The 17,808-nt window shown below is 32.8% G+C and overlaps 1 protein-coding gene across 1 annotated transcript in view; it reads left to right on the top strand.

The window, feature by feature from the left end:
* LOC138320484 (transient receptor potential cation channel subfamily M member 2-like) overlaps window positions 1-17,576 on the top strand; it is a 35,773-nt gene extending 18,197 nt beyond the window's left edge. The window contains exons 8-25 of the mRNA XM_069263465.1: window positions 187-334; window positions 645-801; window positions 2,075-2,325; window positions 5,130-5,276; window positions 5,660-5,695; window positions 5,902-5,931; window positions 6,487-6,559; window positions 6,975-7,094; window positions 7,346-7,445; window positions 7,621-7,864; window positions 9,275-9,376; window positions 9,534-9,701; window positions 11,305-11,556; window positions 12,032-12,224; window positions 12,473-12,638; window positions 13,329-13,504; window positions 14,237-14,302; window positions 14,800-17,576. Of these exons, the coding sequence (XP_069119566.1) occupies window positions 187-334; window positions 645-801; window positions 2,075-2,325; window positions 5,130-5,276; window positions 5,660-5,695; window positions 5,902-5,931; window positions 6,487-6,559; window positions 6,975-7,094; window positions 7,346-7,445; window positions 7,621-7,864; window positions 9,275-9,376; window positions 9,534-9,701; window positions 11,305-11,556; window positions 12,032-12,224; window positions 12,473-12,638; window positions 13,329-13,504; window positions 14,237-14,302; window positions 14,800-14,834 (2,464 nt within the window). The 3' untranslated portion in view covers window positions 14,835-17,576. The remainder of the gene's footprint in view (window positions 1-186; window positions 335-644; window positions 802-2,074; window positions 2,326-5,129; window positions 5,277-5,659; window positions 5,696-5,901; window positions 5,932-6,486; window positions 6,560-6,974; window positions 7,095-7,345; window positions 7,446-7,620; window positions 7,865-9,274; window positions 9,377-9,533; window positions 9,702-11,304; window positions 11,557-12,031; window positions 12,225-12,472; window positions 12,639-13,328; window positions 13,505-14,236; window positions 14,303-14,799) is intronic.
* Window positions 17,577-17,808: the final 232 nt, after the last annotated feature.

The following is a 17,808-nucleotide window of genomic DNA, read 5'->3' as shown; positions in this document are numbered from 1 at the left end:
CATAAAACAATGGTGTACATCCGATTAGGTTACATGGTCATATGACGGGATTTAATAACAAATATCGCCACGATGTTACAATGACTGCCATGATTTTGTTGATTTCACTCTACGATATTTTATAGAATAGTGAATTCTATTGTCATACACTTGTGTTAATTCGTGCATTTTTTTTATAATTTCAAGGTCTCAACGATCACAGTTTGATCCAAAGCAGCATTTGAAAGGCGTTCTGGAAACTCATGCACCTTTGCTGTTTGGAATATGTTTCGCGGAAGAGGACTTGACCAAACTGGAGAAAGACATTAACATTATCATTCAATATAAAAGCAAAGTAAGTTAAAATGACTTTATAACTAGGTTTATCTAGGGTTTATAACGTCGATTGTTGGAAGTATTTTATATATATACTCTCGACGTGGATCTTCTGCAATAATATATTTACAACGTTGCAAATATAAACTAGTATGTAAGTGTTTTTGTGGAACAAACAAGTTTATCCAATGAAAACGATAAAGATGGAAATTCTATGTTGGAACACTTACGGTATAAAAGCAGTCACAAACTTTCCGCTATACTGTTGTCTGTGTTATGGTGTGAATATCATGCTATCTGTTTTGATATGTTATATTTGTCTTGCCAAGGTTGCCGAGTTTAATATACTAACTGACAGTGTGAGTTCGCTGAAGGACAGAGTTACAGAAAGTATTATCAGAGTATGGAGCCTGTCTCAATTGAAGGGAGAAAAAACGGCCGACCTCCAACCCTATCAGCCAACACTTCCGAACGAAAGTGCCAACGGTATGTGACTCCAGTATGTTATTAAGGCTGCAAGGGCTGGTTGCTTTAAACTCTTTTTAGCGGCTTTAAAATTTCGTTTTTCTAGTTATTGACCTGTACTTGACATTATGTAGTTGTTGACATGTATTTGACATAATTTAGTTGTTGACATGTATTTGACATTATGTAGTTGTAGACATGTATTTGACATTATCTAGTTGTAGACATGTATTTGACATTATGTAGTTGTTGACATGTATTTGACATTATCCAGTTGTAGACATGTATTTGACATTATGTAGTTGTAGACATGTATTTGACATTATCTAGTTGTTGACATGTATTTGACATTATGTAGTTGTTGACATGTATTTGACATTATCTAGTTGTTGACATGTATTTGACATTATGTAGTTGTTGACATGTATTTGACATTATCTAGTTGTAGACATGTATTTGACATTATGTAGTTGTTGACATGTATTTGACATTATCTAGTTGTAGACATGTATTTGACATTATGTAGTTGTAGACATGTATTTGACATTATCTAGTTGTTGACATGTATTTGACATTATGTAGTTGTTGACATGTATTTGACATTATCTAGTTGTAGACATGTATTTGACATTATGTAGTTGTTGACATGTATTTGACATTATCTAGTTGTTGACATCTATTTGACATTATGTAGTTGTAGACATGTATTTGACATTATGTAGTTGTTGACATGTATTTGACATTATCTAGTTGTAGACATGTATTTGACATTATGTAGTTGTTGACATGTATTTGACATTATCTAGTTGTTGACATCTATTTGACATTATCTAGTTGTTGACATCTATTTGACATTATCTAGTTGTAGACATGTATTTGACATTATCTAGTTGTTGACATGTATTTGACATTATCTAGTTGCTGACATGTATTTGACATTATCTAGTTGTTGACATGTATTTAACATTATCTAGTTGTGGCATAGGAAAAACTTTATATTTGGTTGGTATAGTAAACAATGCATTGTCGTGACATTAACGGAGACATGAAGATTTGTTAACCTGCGGCAGGTCATATTTTCCTCGGAAAATATTACATGGCTTGGGTTAAAAACATGGTCATGTGTCTCTATCGCAGAGGGCAATGAATGCATAATGTAATTATTCATTAGAACACATTTATGTGCAGGTACCAATAGAAGGTCACATTCTTTGAAAAATGTAGAAGATTATCCACCAATAAAACATTATACTCTGTATATATATTGCTGACACCATTGTTAACTTTTCTTTAGGTAAACCACCGTCTGCAACGAAGAACAGTCAAAGCATCAATCAACGAAACAGGAAGGTTGCCCCGATTTATGATACTGCGATGCGACCTAAAACACCCACAGCACGCGTCGTTTTGCCATCATCTCAACCTTCAAGTGAAACTTCGACTTATACAAAAGGAAAAGACGAGAGAAAACTATCTCCAGTTGCATGCTGCATGCTTTACCAGATACTCCAGGCAAAACATGTAGATCTTAAAACCGAGACAAAAGTACTTATCTCAGCATACATTGATTTCAATGCGAACTGATAATGGTACTATTGAATAATGGCTCATAGGGACATACTTAAAAGCTATTGTGTTACAAAGTACGTGATAATGTCCTGATTAATATATGACTTAGCATAATTATTTCTGGCTGTTAGAAGGACATTGACATCCAACCCAGTATAACGATCGACAGAGCAGCACCACCTAGTATACGCTTCGTTATAATTTTGTACCACCTTTTTTAACCTCAATATATTTCCACTATTTCTATATGGTATCAATAATCATTATAGTCTTCTTTGATAATCTAGTTTACAAAAAGGGGTTTGAATGAATTCATAAAAGTAAAAAATGAAAATGCTGCTTTTCTCAAGAAGTAACTGCGTAAAAATATTCGTTCGGTAGGATGGTATTCGATTAGGAAAATGTTATTCGAATTTTCGAGAACAAAACTTCAAATCAAGTATTAACAACAAGCCAGAAATATGTTGTATTATGAGGCCCTCGCGAATTAACTGTCCGACAATCGTACAGGTAAAGTGCGCGTGTATATATATGTACAATTAAGAATGAAATTAGCACTCACTTCAGAGTTCGTAGTTTAAATTAGAGGTCTGGTGTTTTCATAGTCAGTAAATATTCAAACGATCATAGAGTTTCATGGCCTTTGACGTAAAGCTTTTAGTTAATTACATGGCGAGTTATATCCTATGTATGACCTAGAGGTCGGGTTATTACAAGGCGAATCTTTGTCGCCGATAATGTTTTCTTTGTTTGTAAATGATATGGAATCAGAATTTATTGAATCCAATTGTCAGAGTTACCAAATACAGATGCTTAATCTTTTTTTGATCATGTATGCTGACGACACTGTTTTGTTCTCCGAAAATGTTGATGATTTACAAAATATGCTTGACTTCCTGAAACGATATTCTGATCGATGGAATTTGGCCGTAAACATAGATAAAACCAAAATTGTAGTATTCAGAAAAAACAAGCGTTTATTACCAAATGAACACTGGAAATATGATGGTATAGATATTGAGGTGGTAGACCAGTTTTGTTATTTAGGTTTACTTTTTAATTACAATGGTAAGTTTACAATAGCACAGAACAACATTGCTATAAAAGGCAGAAAAACATTTTATCTTCTTAATCTTAAAATGAAAAAGTTCATATTGAATGAAAATACAAAACTTTCTTTTTTTGATACTTGCGTATATTGTATTTTGAATTATGCTTCCGAAGTCTGGGGCTATAGCACTACGCCACAAATTGAAAAGCTACATTTGATGGTTTTAAAGTCAATATTGGGTGTTAAAAAATCTGTTAACAATCCCATGGCTTATTTTGAATTGGGACGTTTTCCTTTTCACATTACGAGAAAGATTAATATTGCGAAATATTGGCTTCATTTATTGAAGACCGAAAACTGCATATTGAGGGCTTGTTATGATGAATTAGTTGAACTTAATATCAAAAAGCCTAATTGCAAAGATAATTATGTATATCACTTGAAAAAAGATGTATGTTCATTCGGTTTTGGTGATATATGGTATGCACAGAGCGTTAAAAATGAAAAATATTTTTTGTTATTGTATAAACAACGTTTGCAAGATATTTTTATTCAAGACATGAGAACTAGTTTAGAAAGTTCTTCCAAGTGTATTATATACAAACATATCGTTGATAAGCTTATGATACAGGATTATCCCATTAAACGATTGACTTAAAAATAAAGCGAATAATATTCAAATACAGATTAAGTGCCCATTCTTTAAACATTGAAACTGGTAGGATACATCGGTATCCCTAGACCACAAAGGTTGTGTACTTGTTGTGATAGCCATAAGGTTGAAGATGAAGTCCATTTTATTTTATTTTGTCCAAGATTTTTAGATTTAATGGTAAAATATTTAAAACCATACTTTTATCGTCGACCATCTGTTTTCAAGATGATTGAATTATTTTGTAGTACCCATGTAAAAACTTTGAGAAATTTTGGTAAATATTTAATTCAGGCAACAACTAGAAGAAAAGTACTATTAAATAGTTTTTGTAATGTATATCATATTTTGTGTTGTATTACATTGGCTGTGTTCTCCCCCATCTTGCACATATTTAATATGTTGTCATATGTATGTTTATTGTAATCCTTTATGCCGTTTGCATTCGGAATACAATGACTTGAATTGAATTGAGTTACAAAAATGACGACATGTGGTACTAACCTCACTAGGCAGACCTAATAAACTCAACGAAAATTGTGATCAAGTGTCAAATTCAAAAAAGACCATGTATAGTACATAGTATGTAATCTGCAGTAATACGTCTTGCAATAAACAAACTATGAATGAAAGAAATATCCTAACTTAGAGATGAGATATTTTATTGCGTCTGTAATTGAGACTAAAAACAGTAAACATTATTGTTAATTGACGTGATAAACGTTTGATTTTTAAATGTATAAAACAATAGTTGAATATTCAAATATTAATCGGATGGAATATTTGAATTTGTTGAAATTGACATCTATAACTTGGTCCAATAATTACTACATCTAGATATCATCATACTACTAGTCTGTTAAATAGAAATTAAATAAAATACGATTTAAAAAATGAAAACACAAATTTTTTGTCAATGAAAATAATCTGCTACATATATATGGTTTATGAATAATATAAATGAATAAACGTATGATCTGGATGGGGTGAACTCAATGGTTTCAATACATTTCATGGTAATTATTATCATAATAAGTAAAATTCCATTATAATAATCTGTTTTGATATTTATTTAAGCTCGGTAAAAGCTTGCTGTGTTATGCACTCAAAGAAAATCTGACGGATATTGTGGAGCTACTTATTGACAAAGGAATTAAACTAGAATGGTCGGATAGCGATAGGAATGATACTAATTATAACGATGGAAGGTCTCTGTATAAACAGGTAAGTAATGCTTACTTCCAAATGTAGTATTCGCGTTCAACATGATTAAATTTATAATCATTATACGTATATAGAAACTCAAAATTAATTGTTAGTATTGCATATATATACAATGCTGCAATTACACTGGTTGAGCTTTCTCCATTAAAAGTAAAGTCGTTAATGCAGTTCATTTTCTTTCTTTCGCATGTTTGCACAGCATGCAATATGGATTTTCGTGTATAAGGAAGTAAAGATGAGCCAATTCCATTTCCAGTTTGCTAGAATTCCAGATAATTCACCTGTGTAATGTGTTGAATTTCTACAAATAAGTGATTCAGTTGTTTACCTTATCACCGATTTAAGACTGTGCGAAGTTTTACTTCGTTCTTTTTTCTTTTTAGATGGACAAAGAACGGGACGAATGTGAAGCCAAACAGGTAAAATACACTTTATTCACTGAACTTGATATGACATCTATGGTATATAAAAATGCCAGGTCTTTGAAATCGGATATCATACTGAAAATCCTATTAAAATTGAGAAATTGATAAACTATCTGATTTATTTCATCGCAATTTGTTGTAAAATGAAATACTAATCGATTTCAATCAATATGAAATCATGCTGATGCACTGTGTTACAGACGAGGACATGTATCGCGGAAATCGTACAGGTAAGAAATATATCTTACTATTAATTGGAGGTTTGGGAGATACATTACTAAACTTATCTGAAGCCCTCACTAATACAAATAACAATATAAAGATATCTTATATTTGTGGAGTCAAAATTATTGTACAAACTTTTTGTATCTGGAATGTATTGACGTCTGTAATTACAATAATGTTAGATATACTGCATAAATGCATGTAAGCAAAATGGAATATAATCATTTAAAATTGAGATAAGATCGATACGTTTTCGGGCATGTAAATGACAATTTTGATTATCTTCACGGTTAAAACCATATGCACAGCGTTCGTTATCAATTTTATTTACACCTTAGAGATCTTATGGTAAATAATGGAAACTAATTAATTATAAAAAAAAAACCTAATGTAGTACCGACGCCGTGAAACGAGGGGAAATAACTCTGTTATATTAGAATAATAAAGATACTGATGATTTGATGAAAATAGTTTTATATCGGTTGTTTTCTGTCATTGTTTGTGTGTTTTTCAATTAAACCCCAATTTGATGTACAGTATTGATTGATTTATTTTTTCAGCTTCCAAGAGAAGAGTTGAAAAATAAGGAGGATGCATGGAAGATTGGCTGCGCTCTCATATCCTATAGTGCGGGTAACGTATCATGTTAATGTTGATCGACGGCATCTCTGTAACACAGCAGGCACATTTCCAGGTTGTATTTGTATTACAATTTTGTAAGACAAAGCTGTTCTAGACCCGTATTCATATTTTTGATAATCATGCAAAATTAGAAATTAATGTGTAAAACTAGTTGTCTAAAAGCCACTCCTGCATGAGATAAAGGATATTAAAAAAAAGTTTGTAAAAAGAAAAAGATAATACACATGTATATAGTAATAGCAAAAGGAAGTCAATTTAATGAATTGAATGATCCTCCTGTTAAGTGATTTATTATCATATTGGACATTTATTAATGGGAATGTCTTGATCAATTCGCATCTCTTCAAAAGCTATGTATCAGTAGTCAATTTATGTTTTCCATTTCACAATTAACATTTTCTTTCAGAAATATCCAAAGAAGCGGACAGTAATTTGATGACCCCGTCTGACTTTTTGTTGTGGGCAGTCCTAACCAACAAAATGGATATGGCAGAGATATTTTGGAAGCGTTCCCATGAACCTATCCGTAATTATCTATATGCTTTTATGAAATGGATAATTTTGCTGTAGCTTACTAGTAAATAAATGAATCGTAAAATTTATTTTAGTGTCAGTGTATGTTTACTGAAGTTATTTGATTTGAATGACTAATTGCCTTGCATGATTTTATTATTATCATATTTTTTTTAGAAATACATAGGTAAATCGTCTGCATAGATGTATTTTTTTCTTTTTTTATTTATATAATCATTTCAACCAACGTTTAAATCTTTTTAGTTACAGCACTCATTGCAAGTGCTATATTGAGAAAAATGTCAGGAAAAGCACATGGTTTAGCGGAGCCCGCTATGGAAAAAGAAATACTGCTTCATTCACGGTAATTAAAATCTATTTCTATTCTGAAATATTTGAAAATTGGAGTTTTTATTTATGCTCAGTAAGTAGCAGTGAATTAAATTTGTTGATAATCAGTAAAATGTGTTAAGTTAATTGATAGTCAGTAAACAGCAATGGTCAATATCACGATAAGTTTATATTTCATTTTTCATCAGCGTTTTTCGTCAGAGAGCTATTGATGTCACTCAAAAGATGTATGAACTCAATGAACAAGAGGCTGTCTTCGTATTAGAAGGGGAGAACGAGGTTCCGGTGTGGGGCATTCGGGAAAACGCCCTAGAATTCTCTCAGGAACGGAAAATTTATTCATTTGTAGCTCACCATGTCCCTCAGAGAACATTCGGCAGGATCTTTTACGGTGGTGACTTCTTTCATCATCTTGATATAGCAGAACCCAAAGTGAGTATACTTGTGACACAGTTATACGAGTAAGTTTTGTGTGTGGCTGTTACCTAAGCTACAAACAGTATGTTTTCTAAAGTTAAAAATGCACAAGCATAAATGATTGAAGTCTATAGGTTTTCAAAATAATGAATCCATTGGAAAGATTTTATGTAAATTGCCTCTAGAGTAATGTCATCATACTTAAGCTCTCAGAGGCTCCTAATGTGATTCAGATGTATTTGAGACCCCAACGGATTTTTTAAATGACGTTACAATGACTGTGTGGACACTGTTTTCTCTCATACCTACGGGTGTAATACTGGCTGGTCTAGAGCAACACACTCATATCGCCTGAAGCTGTATTGCGTGACTACTCATGCTATAAAGCCTCGTGACGTCACAGCGTCAACAAAACGATTTTCTCGGTACAATTTTAACAATTTTTTTCCAGAAACTAAGCTGGTTTATTTTAAAAGACACAAACAACGGAATACGCGTTAAAAATATCACGCAATTTTTATGTACGGAGAATTCACTTGCAGTCGCAATTTTTCGAATTTATTTCAAACGTGGATACGAAGGATATGGGATATTATACCCTCGAGATCACAAAATGTTGTAAAACCCTCGGCAAGCCTCGGGTTTTAAAACATTTTGTAACCCTCGGGTAGAATACCCGTGTCCTTCATATCCAAATATGAAAGAGTCTTATAATATTCATCAAACAAGTGACCAGGCGGCATATGTACATAAAGGTTTTAAAAGTGTTATCTTCGAAATGCTGCCTGGACATTTTTTCTTTCTTTCTTTACACAGAATGGTCTCGTCATGTATTTATACAATTTATACATAGCATAGTCATATCATATATAAAAAAAACTCGTTAACAACAAAAAAATAAAAAAAATATGAAGAAATACTTTTGAATATATATAAAAATAAATAAAATTAAATTAATGAAATAAAACAAAGAGTTGTTTAATCTAAAATGTAGTGAAATTAGTATTTATTAAATTGTGCTGTTAATGTCTAGTCTAATATTTATTTATGTATGTTATATTTCGTGCCTCTGGCACGGAGCTATTTCATCATCGTACATTGTTTTCTGTCGTATTATTTTTCCATTATTCTTTTATTTTCATTTTGGCATCAGATTGTATTCTCCCCATTTATACTTTTTCGTTCTCTTTCTCACTTTACTGCAGCTCATTTAGAGGTTTTGTTATAATATCAGATCTTCATTGTTATACTGTTATATTGCGTAATACCTATTAATAGCAGATATAGCACGTATATCTTTTATGTATTTAAATTGTTATATGACTTAACATGGAGTCTCCATTATACTGATAGCCGAAATACATTCGGGTAAACAATGTAACCCCCTGGAAATATTGTTTATATTGTTTTTTTTTTATTTCAAAGCCCACAAAAACCTGCTGCTGCCTCAAGTTGCTGTATCATGATTGCATTTCACTACTTTTGGCTATCGTGAAAGCTCCCGTCATGAAATTCATCACACACTATGTAAGTTTTACAATTATATAAATACGTACCCCGCAACTTTAATTTGATTCAACATATTTCATGAAATTATTGCTAAAGAGAACATATCATGCATTTCGAACTTACACCAATACGGTTGTTTTTTGCTTTAAATGAGTTGAATTGCATTTTATTGCAGTTTTTCTTCGGTTTGTTCCTGGTATGTCTTAGTGCTTTTGTGATGACGAACATCACGAAAGAAAAATGGCCTATAGACGAAAAATCGGTGTATGAATACTGTTCTTACCTCTTCCTTTTTGCTGACATTATGGAAGAGTACGTACCGCCGATCATCAATACATTAAAGGTAAGATCTTTACAAACTATGAATGCGTTATATGGCGAGGAATAATTTTCTTCGTGCTAATTTTTGAAAGGGGTCGTTCGCTTTTATATATTTAAGCATTGGCATCATACATTTGACATGCATTGGCATGAAACATACACTGAATGTTCTAGCATATCTTAATGGTGCGTGTTCATAGAAAAATTGAAAATATTATAGATATACTAATAATAATAATATTATCACAATTTGCTGATGACACGTCCATTATTTTAAGGGATTCGGAAAAAAGTAAACAATCATGTAGATGAACACGCTGTGTTAGTGTTATTTTGGACTGATGAAGGCCCTATAGTGGCTGAATATATACTCCATAGAAATGATTTTTTATTAATTTATTTTGGCCTTTTATTTTGGATTATTGATATAAAAGCTTTATACCGTTTTTATCGCATCTCATCAAAAATCTTTAAATATGAAATCACCGAACTTTTATGCTTATAAAATGACTTTCTTCAAGACCTAGGTAGTATGGATTAGCAAATTGAAATATAGTTATAGTACAGTGTATGTCTAATTCTAATTTCAAAGTGGGGAATTACGCGCTTTAATTTATATGTTATTGAACATATGTTATATGTTATTGTAATGCAATAAAATATAATATATAACAATTAACTTAGGTATAGTAAGGCACCAAATGAACTTTTTAAATTTTTTTTTACATAATTTGCATTTTACAAAACTAGGTCACTTTGCCCTTTTTAACAGAAATTTGTATTTTCCGTTTTGGTTTATTTTCAACATATTAATACATAATATTTCATTAAAAATATCATTTGGTTCCAACACACTGGACTAAACATAAAATTGATCCTTCTGTTTAACCCCCATAACTCACATATAATTTCCGTGACAAATAGACAAATACTCCCACAGTTCAATAACATTTTGCATATTCTGAGGCAAACAGATATATGCTTCCACACTTCAGTACCATCTTCTATAGATGTGAGGCAAGAATGCATAATAAATGTACACATCAGACTGTCCGGTAGACGGTTACTTCCTCGCCTCTTTTCCGGTTAGTTTGAGTTGGAATTACGTATTTATGGCGATACAAATTAGGGTTAATGCAGATTGAGCAGAGGTCCACGACTGTAATAATGTAATTTCTTTGGTGGTGGTTTTGATGGTGTTTCATTTTAAAATTTAAAATATATTTTATCTTTATTTTCTTAATGATATTTAATAAACAATAATAACAGTACTCCCTATAATGAATTAATATGTTAAGTATTATTAAGCGTGTTTAAGTATTGGGTGAATACGTTCATGTTTGTATTCAATAATATACCATTTGAATGTTATGAAATAATGTATATGTATATTCAGCTGATGAGTCAGTTAATAAAACCTGAACTTGAACTTTACCACATAACACACCAAAGATAATTTTCAAAATGAGCGCAGTGAAACATAGGGCTGAAGATCGATAACATTTCCTTTAAGTATTACTTTTTCATATTGGAATTGTAAACAGTAGACGGTAGTTGTTGAAGCAACATATTCGAATACTGTTTTGCAATGAACTTTTCAAATATGTTGTGTTTTATTTTGCAAGCACTATTTCTATCGGCAACAATGGAGAAAAAGAGCTTTCAGCCACATGAACAACTTTTGGAATGCAATGGATTTTGTTTCGTACCTGATGCTAATCATTGCGATATGTATTCGATTCCTTCATGAAACAACAGAGTTCGGTACATCCAGACGGTTTTATGCCATTGGGTTATTTCTCATGTACATGCGTTTTCTGCATGTGTTGCTGATACTGAGGACGATAGGACCAACTATCATCATGTTAAAGGAAGGAGTGAGTGTTATCAATGTATTCAGCGACACTCTCCATATAGTATCTCTAGTATATAAATTAGACTAGTGTTATATGAACTAGAGCATTTTTCATTGGCTTTGCTGGTCAAAAATGTCATTGTGACGTCATGACAAAAATGACGAAAGTCTTACCAGACGTCAGGACACAAGAAAAGAAATCTTCGCTGTATTTTCGTATGAAAGATTGACATTGATTTTTGTTGTTGTACACATTATCGGCTCGTCTTCTATATAGTATACTCAAGATCATACCATTTACATGAAAAATATGTATATATAAAGATCGATACATAAAAAAAAATGAACAAAAAGGGATTAAATAAACTCAAAAAAAACTATTTGATCTCAAATGCAGTGAGATATTTAATTTAGTATTTGCTAGATTCTATTATTAAATTGCCATTATACATAGTGTGTTGGATTATGAACATAGTTTACTATTCTTTTATTTGCAGCTGAAAGAACTGATGCGATTTGTCGTGGTCATGTTTATATTGATTGTTAGCGTGGGAGTGTTTTACCACGCCAATCTCTACCCCAACCATTACGACATGTTCTCAACACTGGGTATACAGCACTGGAGTGTGTGGAAAATCCTGTATCTGCCATACTGGTCGATATATGGCGAATTCAAGGATGAGATCAGTGGTGAGTATTGCAATTATTTCGGATTTGTCTAACAGTTCCATTTTGATAAGTCCGCAACTCAATAAGTGTCGGAGCAAACATTGAAGCTTACACAGTGCTAAATGCAAAGTTTCGTGCAATACCATATCGATTTGATTGACAGCTGGCGAACCGTCAATTGTTTTGAGATGACAAAAATTATATCTTGTTCCACTATGACCATGACCTTCATTAGATGAGATAAACACTGAACTTCTCTTTAAATCCAGGTGAACTCCCCGACAGCCAAGCGTGTAGCACCAATCAGACCGAATACATGAACAATCCGGACATCGTTAGGTGTCCTGAAAAAGACTGGACAGTCTCCGTATTGTCCGTGTTCTTCGTTCTCATACTCAACCTTCTACTGGTGAATCTCATCATTGCTATGTTCAGGTAATGATTACAACGTTTTTAGTGATACTTACTTGTTTCAGTTCCTAAGGCACATGACGGACCTCAGAGCCCCGTCTTAAAGCGGGAAACAAATGGTAATCGCCGTGTCCGTCCGTCCGCCTGTCGGTTCACAAAATGGTTTCTATTTTTTCCCAAAAAAACTCGACAGGCTTATTTGTTTTTGAATCATACATAGTAATAGCCGATAGTATATAGATATGGAACAGGGGGCGTTTTTTCTAAGAAATTTAACACAATGCCAATGAGAAATGCTAGACAGAAGTTTTGAGTGTTTGCCGGTTATATGTTGTTTTAGCGACCACCATGTCATCTAAATGATTTAAATTTATCGCATAATTTCAAGAATAAATGATATAAGGGGGATTATCAGTCTATGATGAAAAATGTTTTTACATGGCTTTGAATTGATGCGAGAATTACAAATGAACCATGTAGCCCTTAAATGGGTATTTTTATAGGCATATGATTTTACAATTTCAATTAAAATGAGTATAAGGGAGTAATTTTATTGACCTACATTTTTACGTCATGGCGGTCGTAGTATGTAAAAAGTGTGATTCTCTTCCAGATGATAATTTATGCTGTAATTTAGAATGTATCTGATAATTTACTATATGCTGTATGCTAAATTTAGTCCCATTACTAATGCGTTGATAAATTTTTCTACAGTTTTCGATTCGAAGAAATAAAGGAGAATTCAGACACATTTTGGAGGTTCCACAGAAGCCAGGTGATTATGGAGTTCCGAAAAAGAATCCCTGTGCCGTTAAACTTGGTATTTCGTCCGATTACATCCATCTATTCGTGCTGTGTCTCTCGCAGAGACAGGGAACAGAAAGAAAAGGGTAATTATCCAATGCAACAAATTTCAGAAATATTTCGTTTGATATACCTATATCGGCTTATCAAGGAATCGCATTCTATTTCTACATTACACCAAATTTACTTAAAATTTATTGACAAATACCTAATATGTGCTTTGTTAGTTCACTATATTCCGTCTTTGCGGGTAGGTATCGATTGTTACGTCATTATTTTGTGAGCGCAATTCACGTCATTTTCTCCGAAACGTATGACGTTACGCTCGCAAACACATGACGTCACAATCAATTCCTACCCGGAAGTGCAGATAACTCTGTAATATGCAAATTCGGAAGAGGAAAAATGTGTTGATACTCATACATTAATATCAAATAGAGTTGATATATATACTTCTACACAAAGTTTTTTCTTCATAAAATATTTCATTTTATGAATTAATTAACTATTATTGATGAAAATTTTAAAATAATTATGAGAGAGAGCGAGGGACACTTCAAAAATGTTTTAATTCTACTTCCCACTTTCTTAAAAACGAATGTTGTGACCTAGATATTCCTTAATGCATTCTATACTGGAATATAGACGCCGTATTTGAGTTCGCACTACGGTAACCTGACCGTCTAAGTTAATGACATCGCCAATACTAAGATTGGGTGTATTGGATTGTCATGACAAGTGAAATAAACAGATACAACGGAAAATAGGCATAGATGAGCGTGTTTAATCAAACTACTAGTAAATTAATTTTACTTTAGATACAAATGCGAGAGCTCAACTAGACGAAAAACAACAGATCCTTGCTCAGCGATGGATGTTATCAGGTAAGCTGTATGATTTATGAAACGCCACTTGAATGGACGAGTGTAAATACGCATAAATGTGATTCACTGTCGTGCATCCAATTATCTAGCTAAACCATTTTAGATCAGGTTTGACCAAATCGTAGATTTCGTGATATCCAAATGACGTCAGTAAAATACAATTTAGCGTCGATTAGTCCCAACACCCTGTGATTATGACCCCATATTTTGACGTGATTTTTGTGACGTTACTATCACCGGAAGGTGGACTAATCACCGGTATATCGTACTTTGTCTACACCGTTTAGGTATCTCTTAAACTCCCGCCAAAGCCACTAGACATAATAATATACAGTCATATTTTATACACATTTTATCACATTACAGACTTTTCCTATCGTTAATTCTAGCTTAAATAAATTATTACATTACATTCTTAAAACATTTTTTTCATATTTTTTTAAAATGTGTCTATTTTCTACATATACATGTATATATACATGTGTATTTTTCAACAGAAAGTGATGCACTGCAGCTGTTCAAAAATGAATAAATTAAAGGAATGTGAAGACCGACGGACTTAGTAAAAGGAGCAAATATACAGCCATCACTTTTTCGCCTGTTAGCCATGTACCTAGGCCATGGTAAAAGGAGCAAAGATACAACCATCACTTTTTTACCTGTTAACATGTACCTAGGCCATATAGGTTGGTTAACACACTCATCTAGGATAAAAAACATTGCTGATAGCACATCAATTTATTTATAGCTATGTGATTTGTATTGATAGATCTTGTAGCTTTAGAATTAAAATAGGAATGTAAATCAACGCCATGTTATTAATCTAACATTTAAGTACTATTAGTCCCATCATCTGGTGCATATGAGTGTGACGTCAATGTTTTTATGTATTACGTCACATTAAACGGTCAATTGGGACTCATCGTACTCAAACGTGTTACTTTACCGTCTGGAAACTGTCATGTTGTCCTGGGTATCATTAACGTCCTCTAAAATTGATATGGGTTCCGGTGCTGGTCTCAAAAAAGTTTTGTTACAAACGTTATGTCTAGGTGGAGGGTAGAACGAATATACGTACCCGACCTACTATACATTTTGGCCGGGTACGAATTGGTCCCTATGTGTCGTAGTGGAGCACTGCCTCCGAAAATCACTCGGGCATAATTTTCTATTTTTTTTGTAGGTTTCCAATTATTTCCTGCGTATACATGCATTTACATATTATTTTTGCCATAAACAAACGTAACTACCATTCTTAATATCTACCGTACCGCTCACAAGACGTCAAATTTACAATTTGTTGACTTGTCGTATAAATACCCTTCAGAAAGACCTCCATATGTAATATGTAAAAAAAATAATGCCTCGATGAGAATTTGATATTTTATGTGGTTCAGTTTTATTGCCTAGTAGGTTGCCGGTATCAAACAAGTACCATGAAATGCCTACAAACGTTTTATAATGGTTTGCATAATCATTACTTTGCTCCATTAGCAGTAATAGGCACCAATTGTAGCTATAAAGACGATACCATTTTCTGTCTAAAAGTTAAAGTCTTTTGAGCTACAATATTGCAGCTAGGTGGGGGGTGGGGGGGTTTGTTGGACATTGTGGATGTAAATAGATTCGTAGTATTGATGGCGATAGTGTTTTGGTTTTCTGCTGAGATTGACAACAAGATGCATATCATCCCGAGGTACAAAATGTACATTTATACGTATATCGGAGACTTTAAATCACGCCCTGCACGAAACACAAAACAGTACTGACACTGATAACGTCACAGTTTTGTTTTCATTAAGTTATTGTATGCTATCTGTCATATTCAAATGGTTGACAATGCATTTCACAATAAATTATAGACAAATGTGTGAACGATGGGGAGAATACCAGTCAGATAGAAACCAGGACAATACTCAAAACAAGCTGACGCCGTTCACAAGCAAGGCAAATTATATATCCAGCCAAAACTGTATGATATGTTTTATTTCGTGCTATATTTTATACATGCATTCTATTTGGAGATCCCTGTGCATTTTACATGGAATGTATTTCATTGGCTTGAGGTTCACTTGCGCCGCTGAAAATACGATTTATTATCTTTATATTTATGACATCGTTACACAATTTACAATATATATTTTTTATGAATTAATAATTAACTTCTGCTGTTTTTAGCCATGTCTAGTCCGTCCAACTAGTTTTATTTTTGTGGGTTCTGGAATGTTTTTGTCCTATATAATTGTGATATGCATGAAGTTGTAATACTGTAGAATTATGTATATTAATTTATTTGTTTTATTTTTAATGAATCCCACTTCTTGTGGATGCTAAGATATGATTTGTAAATGCAGTGTACATGCATTCATCATGATTTGTGAACAATACAGCATGATTGTGAAGAGTACGTCATGATTCGTGGACATAACGTCATGATTCGTGAACAATACGTCATGATTTGTGAACAAGACATCATGATTTATGAAAAACGAATCATAATTCATGTACAATACGTCATTATTCGTTAACAATAGTCATGATTTATGAACAATACGTCATGATTCGTGAACATTACGTCATGATTTGTGAACAAGAAATCATGATTCGTGAACAATACGTTATTATTTGTGAACAATAAATCATGATTTGTGAACAGTACGTCATGGTTCGTGAACAGTACGTCATGATTCGTGAACAGTACGTTATGATTTGTGAACAAGAAATCATGATTCGTTAACAGTAAATCATGATTCGTGAACAATACGTTATTATTTGTGAACAATACGTTATTGTTTGTGAACAATACGTCATGATTCGTGAACAGTACGTCATGATTTGTGAACAATACGTCATGATTCGTGAACAGTACGTCATGATTCGTGAACAGTACGTCATGATTTGTGAACAATACGTCATGATTCGTGAACAAGAAATTATGATTCGTTAACAGTAAATCATGATTAGTGAACAATACGTTATTATTTGTGAACAATACGTCATGATTCGTGAACAGTACGTCATGATTTGTGAACAATAAATCATAATTTGTGAACAAGAAATAATGATTTGTGAACAAAACATCATGATTTGTGAACAAGAAACATGATTCGTTAACAGTAAATCATGATTTGTGAATAATACGTCATGATTTGTGAACAAAACGTCATGATTCGTGAACAATCGCTTGTGATCCATTGATCATCTGTGTTTGGAGGTTGATCGTTTAAGTGTTTAATCACCCTGCTTTTATAAAATAAAAGATTAGTGTTTAAAATATTTTGTTCGTTGTCATTTCAAGGCATATCGTTTTGCTATCTTAGGCCACAATGATATGCAACTCGTAGTATTATCCTGTCTCATGTCACTATTGCAGCTAATATATTCTATTTGTCGTCAATCAATTTCTGCCATAGTCCTCATCGGAGAAGCGATGTCCATTTTCTAAACGTAAATCTAGCTACAATATAACTTCGCTAGCCAAGGGTATCAAGTCCGATTCTCTTCGT

This window comes from Argopecten irradians, chromosome 4, assembly GCF_041381155.1.
Source record: "Argopecten irradians isolate NY chromosome 4, Ai_NY, whole genome shotgun sequence".
Classification (NCBI taxonomy): Eukaryota; Metazoa; Mollusca; class Bivalvia; order Pectinida; family Pectinidae; genus Argopecten; species Argopecten irradians.
The sequence above is the reverse complement of the archived record's forward strand: the minus strand, read 5'-3'. Positions and strand labels throughout refer to the sequence as shown.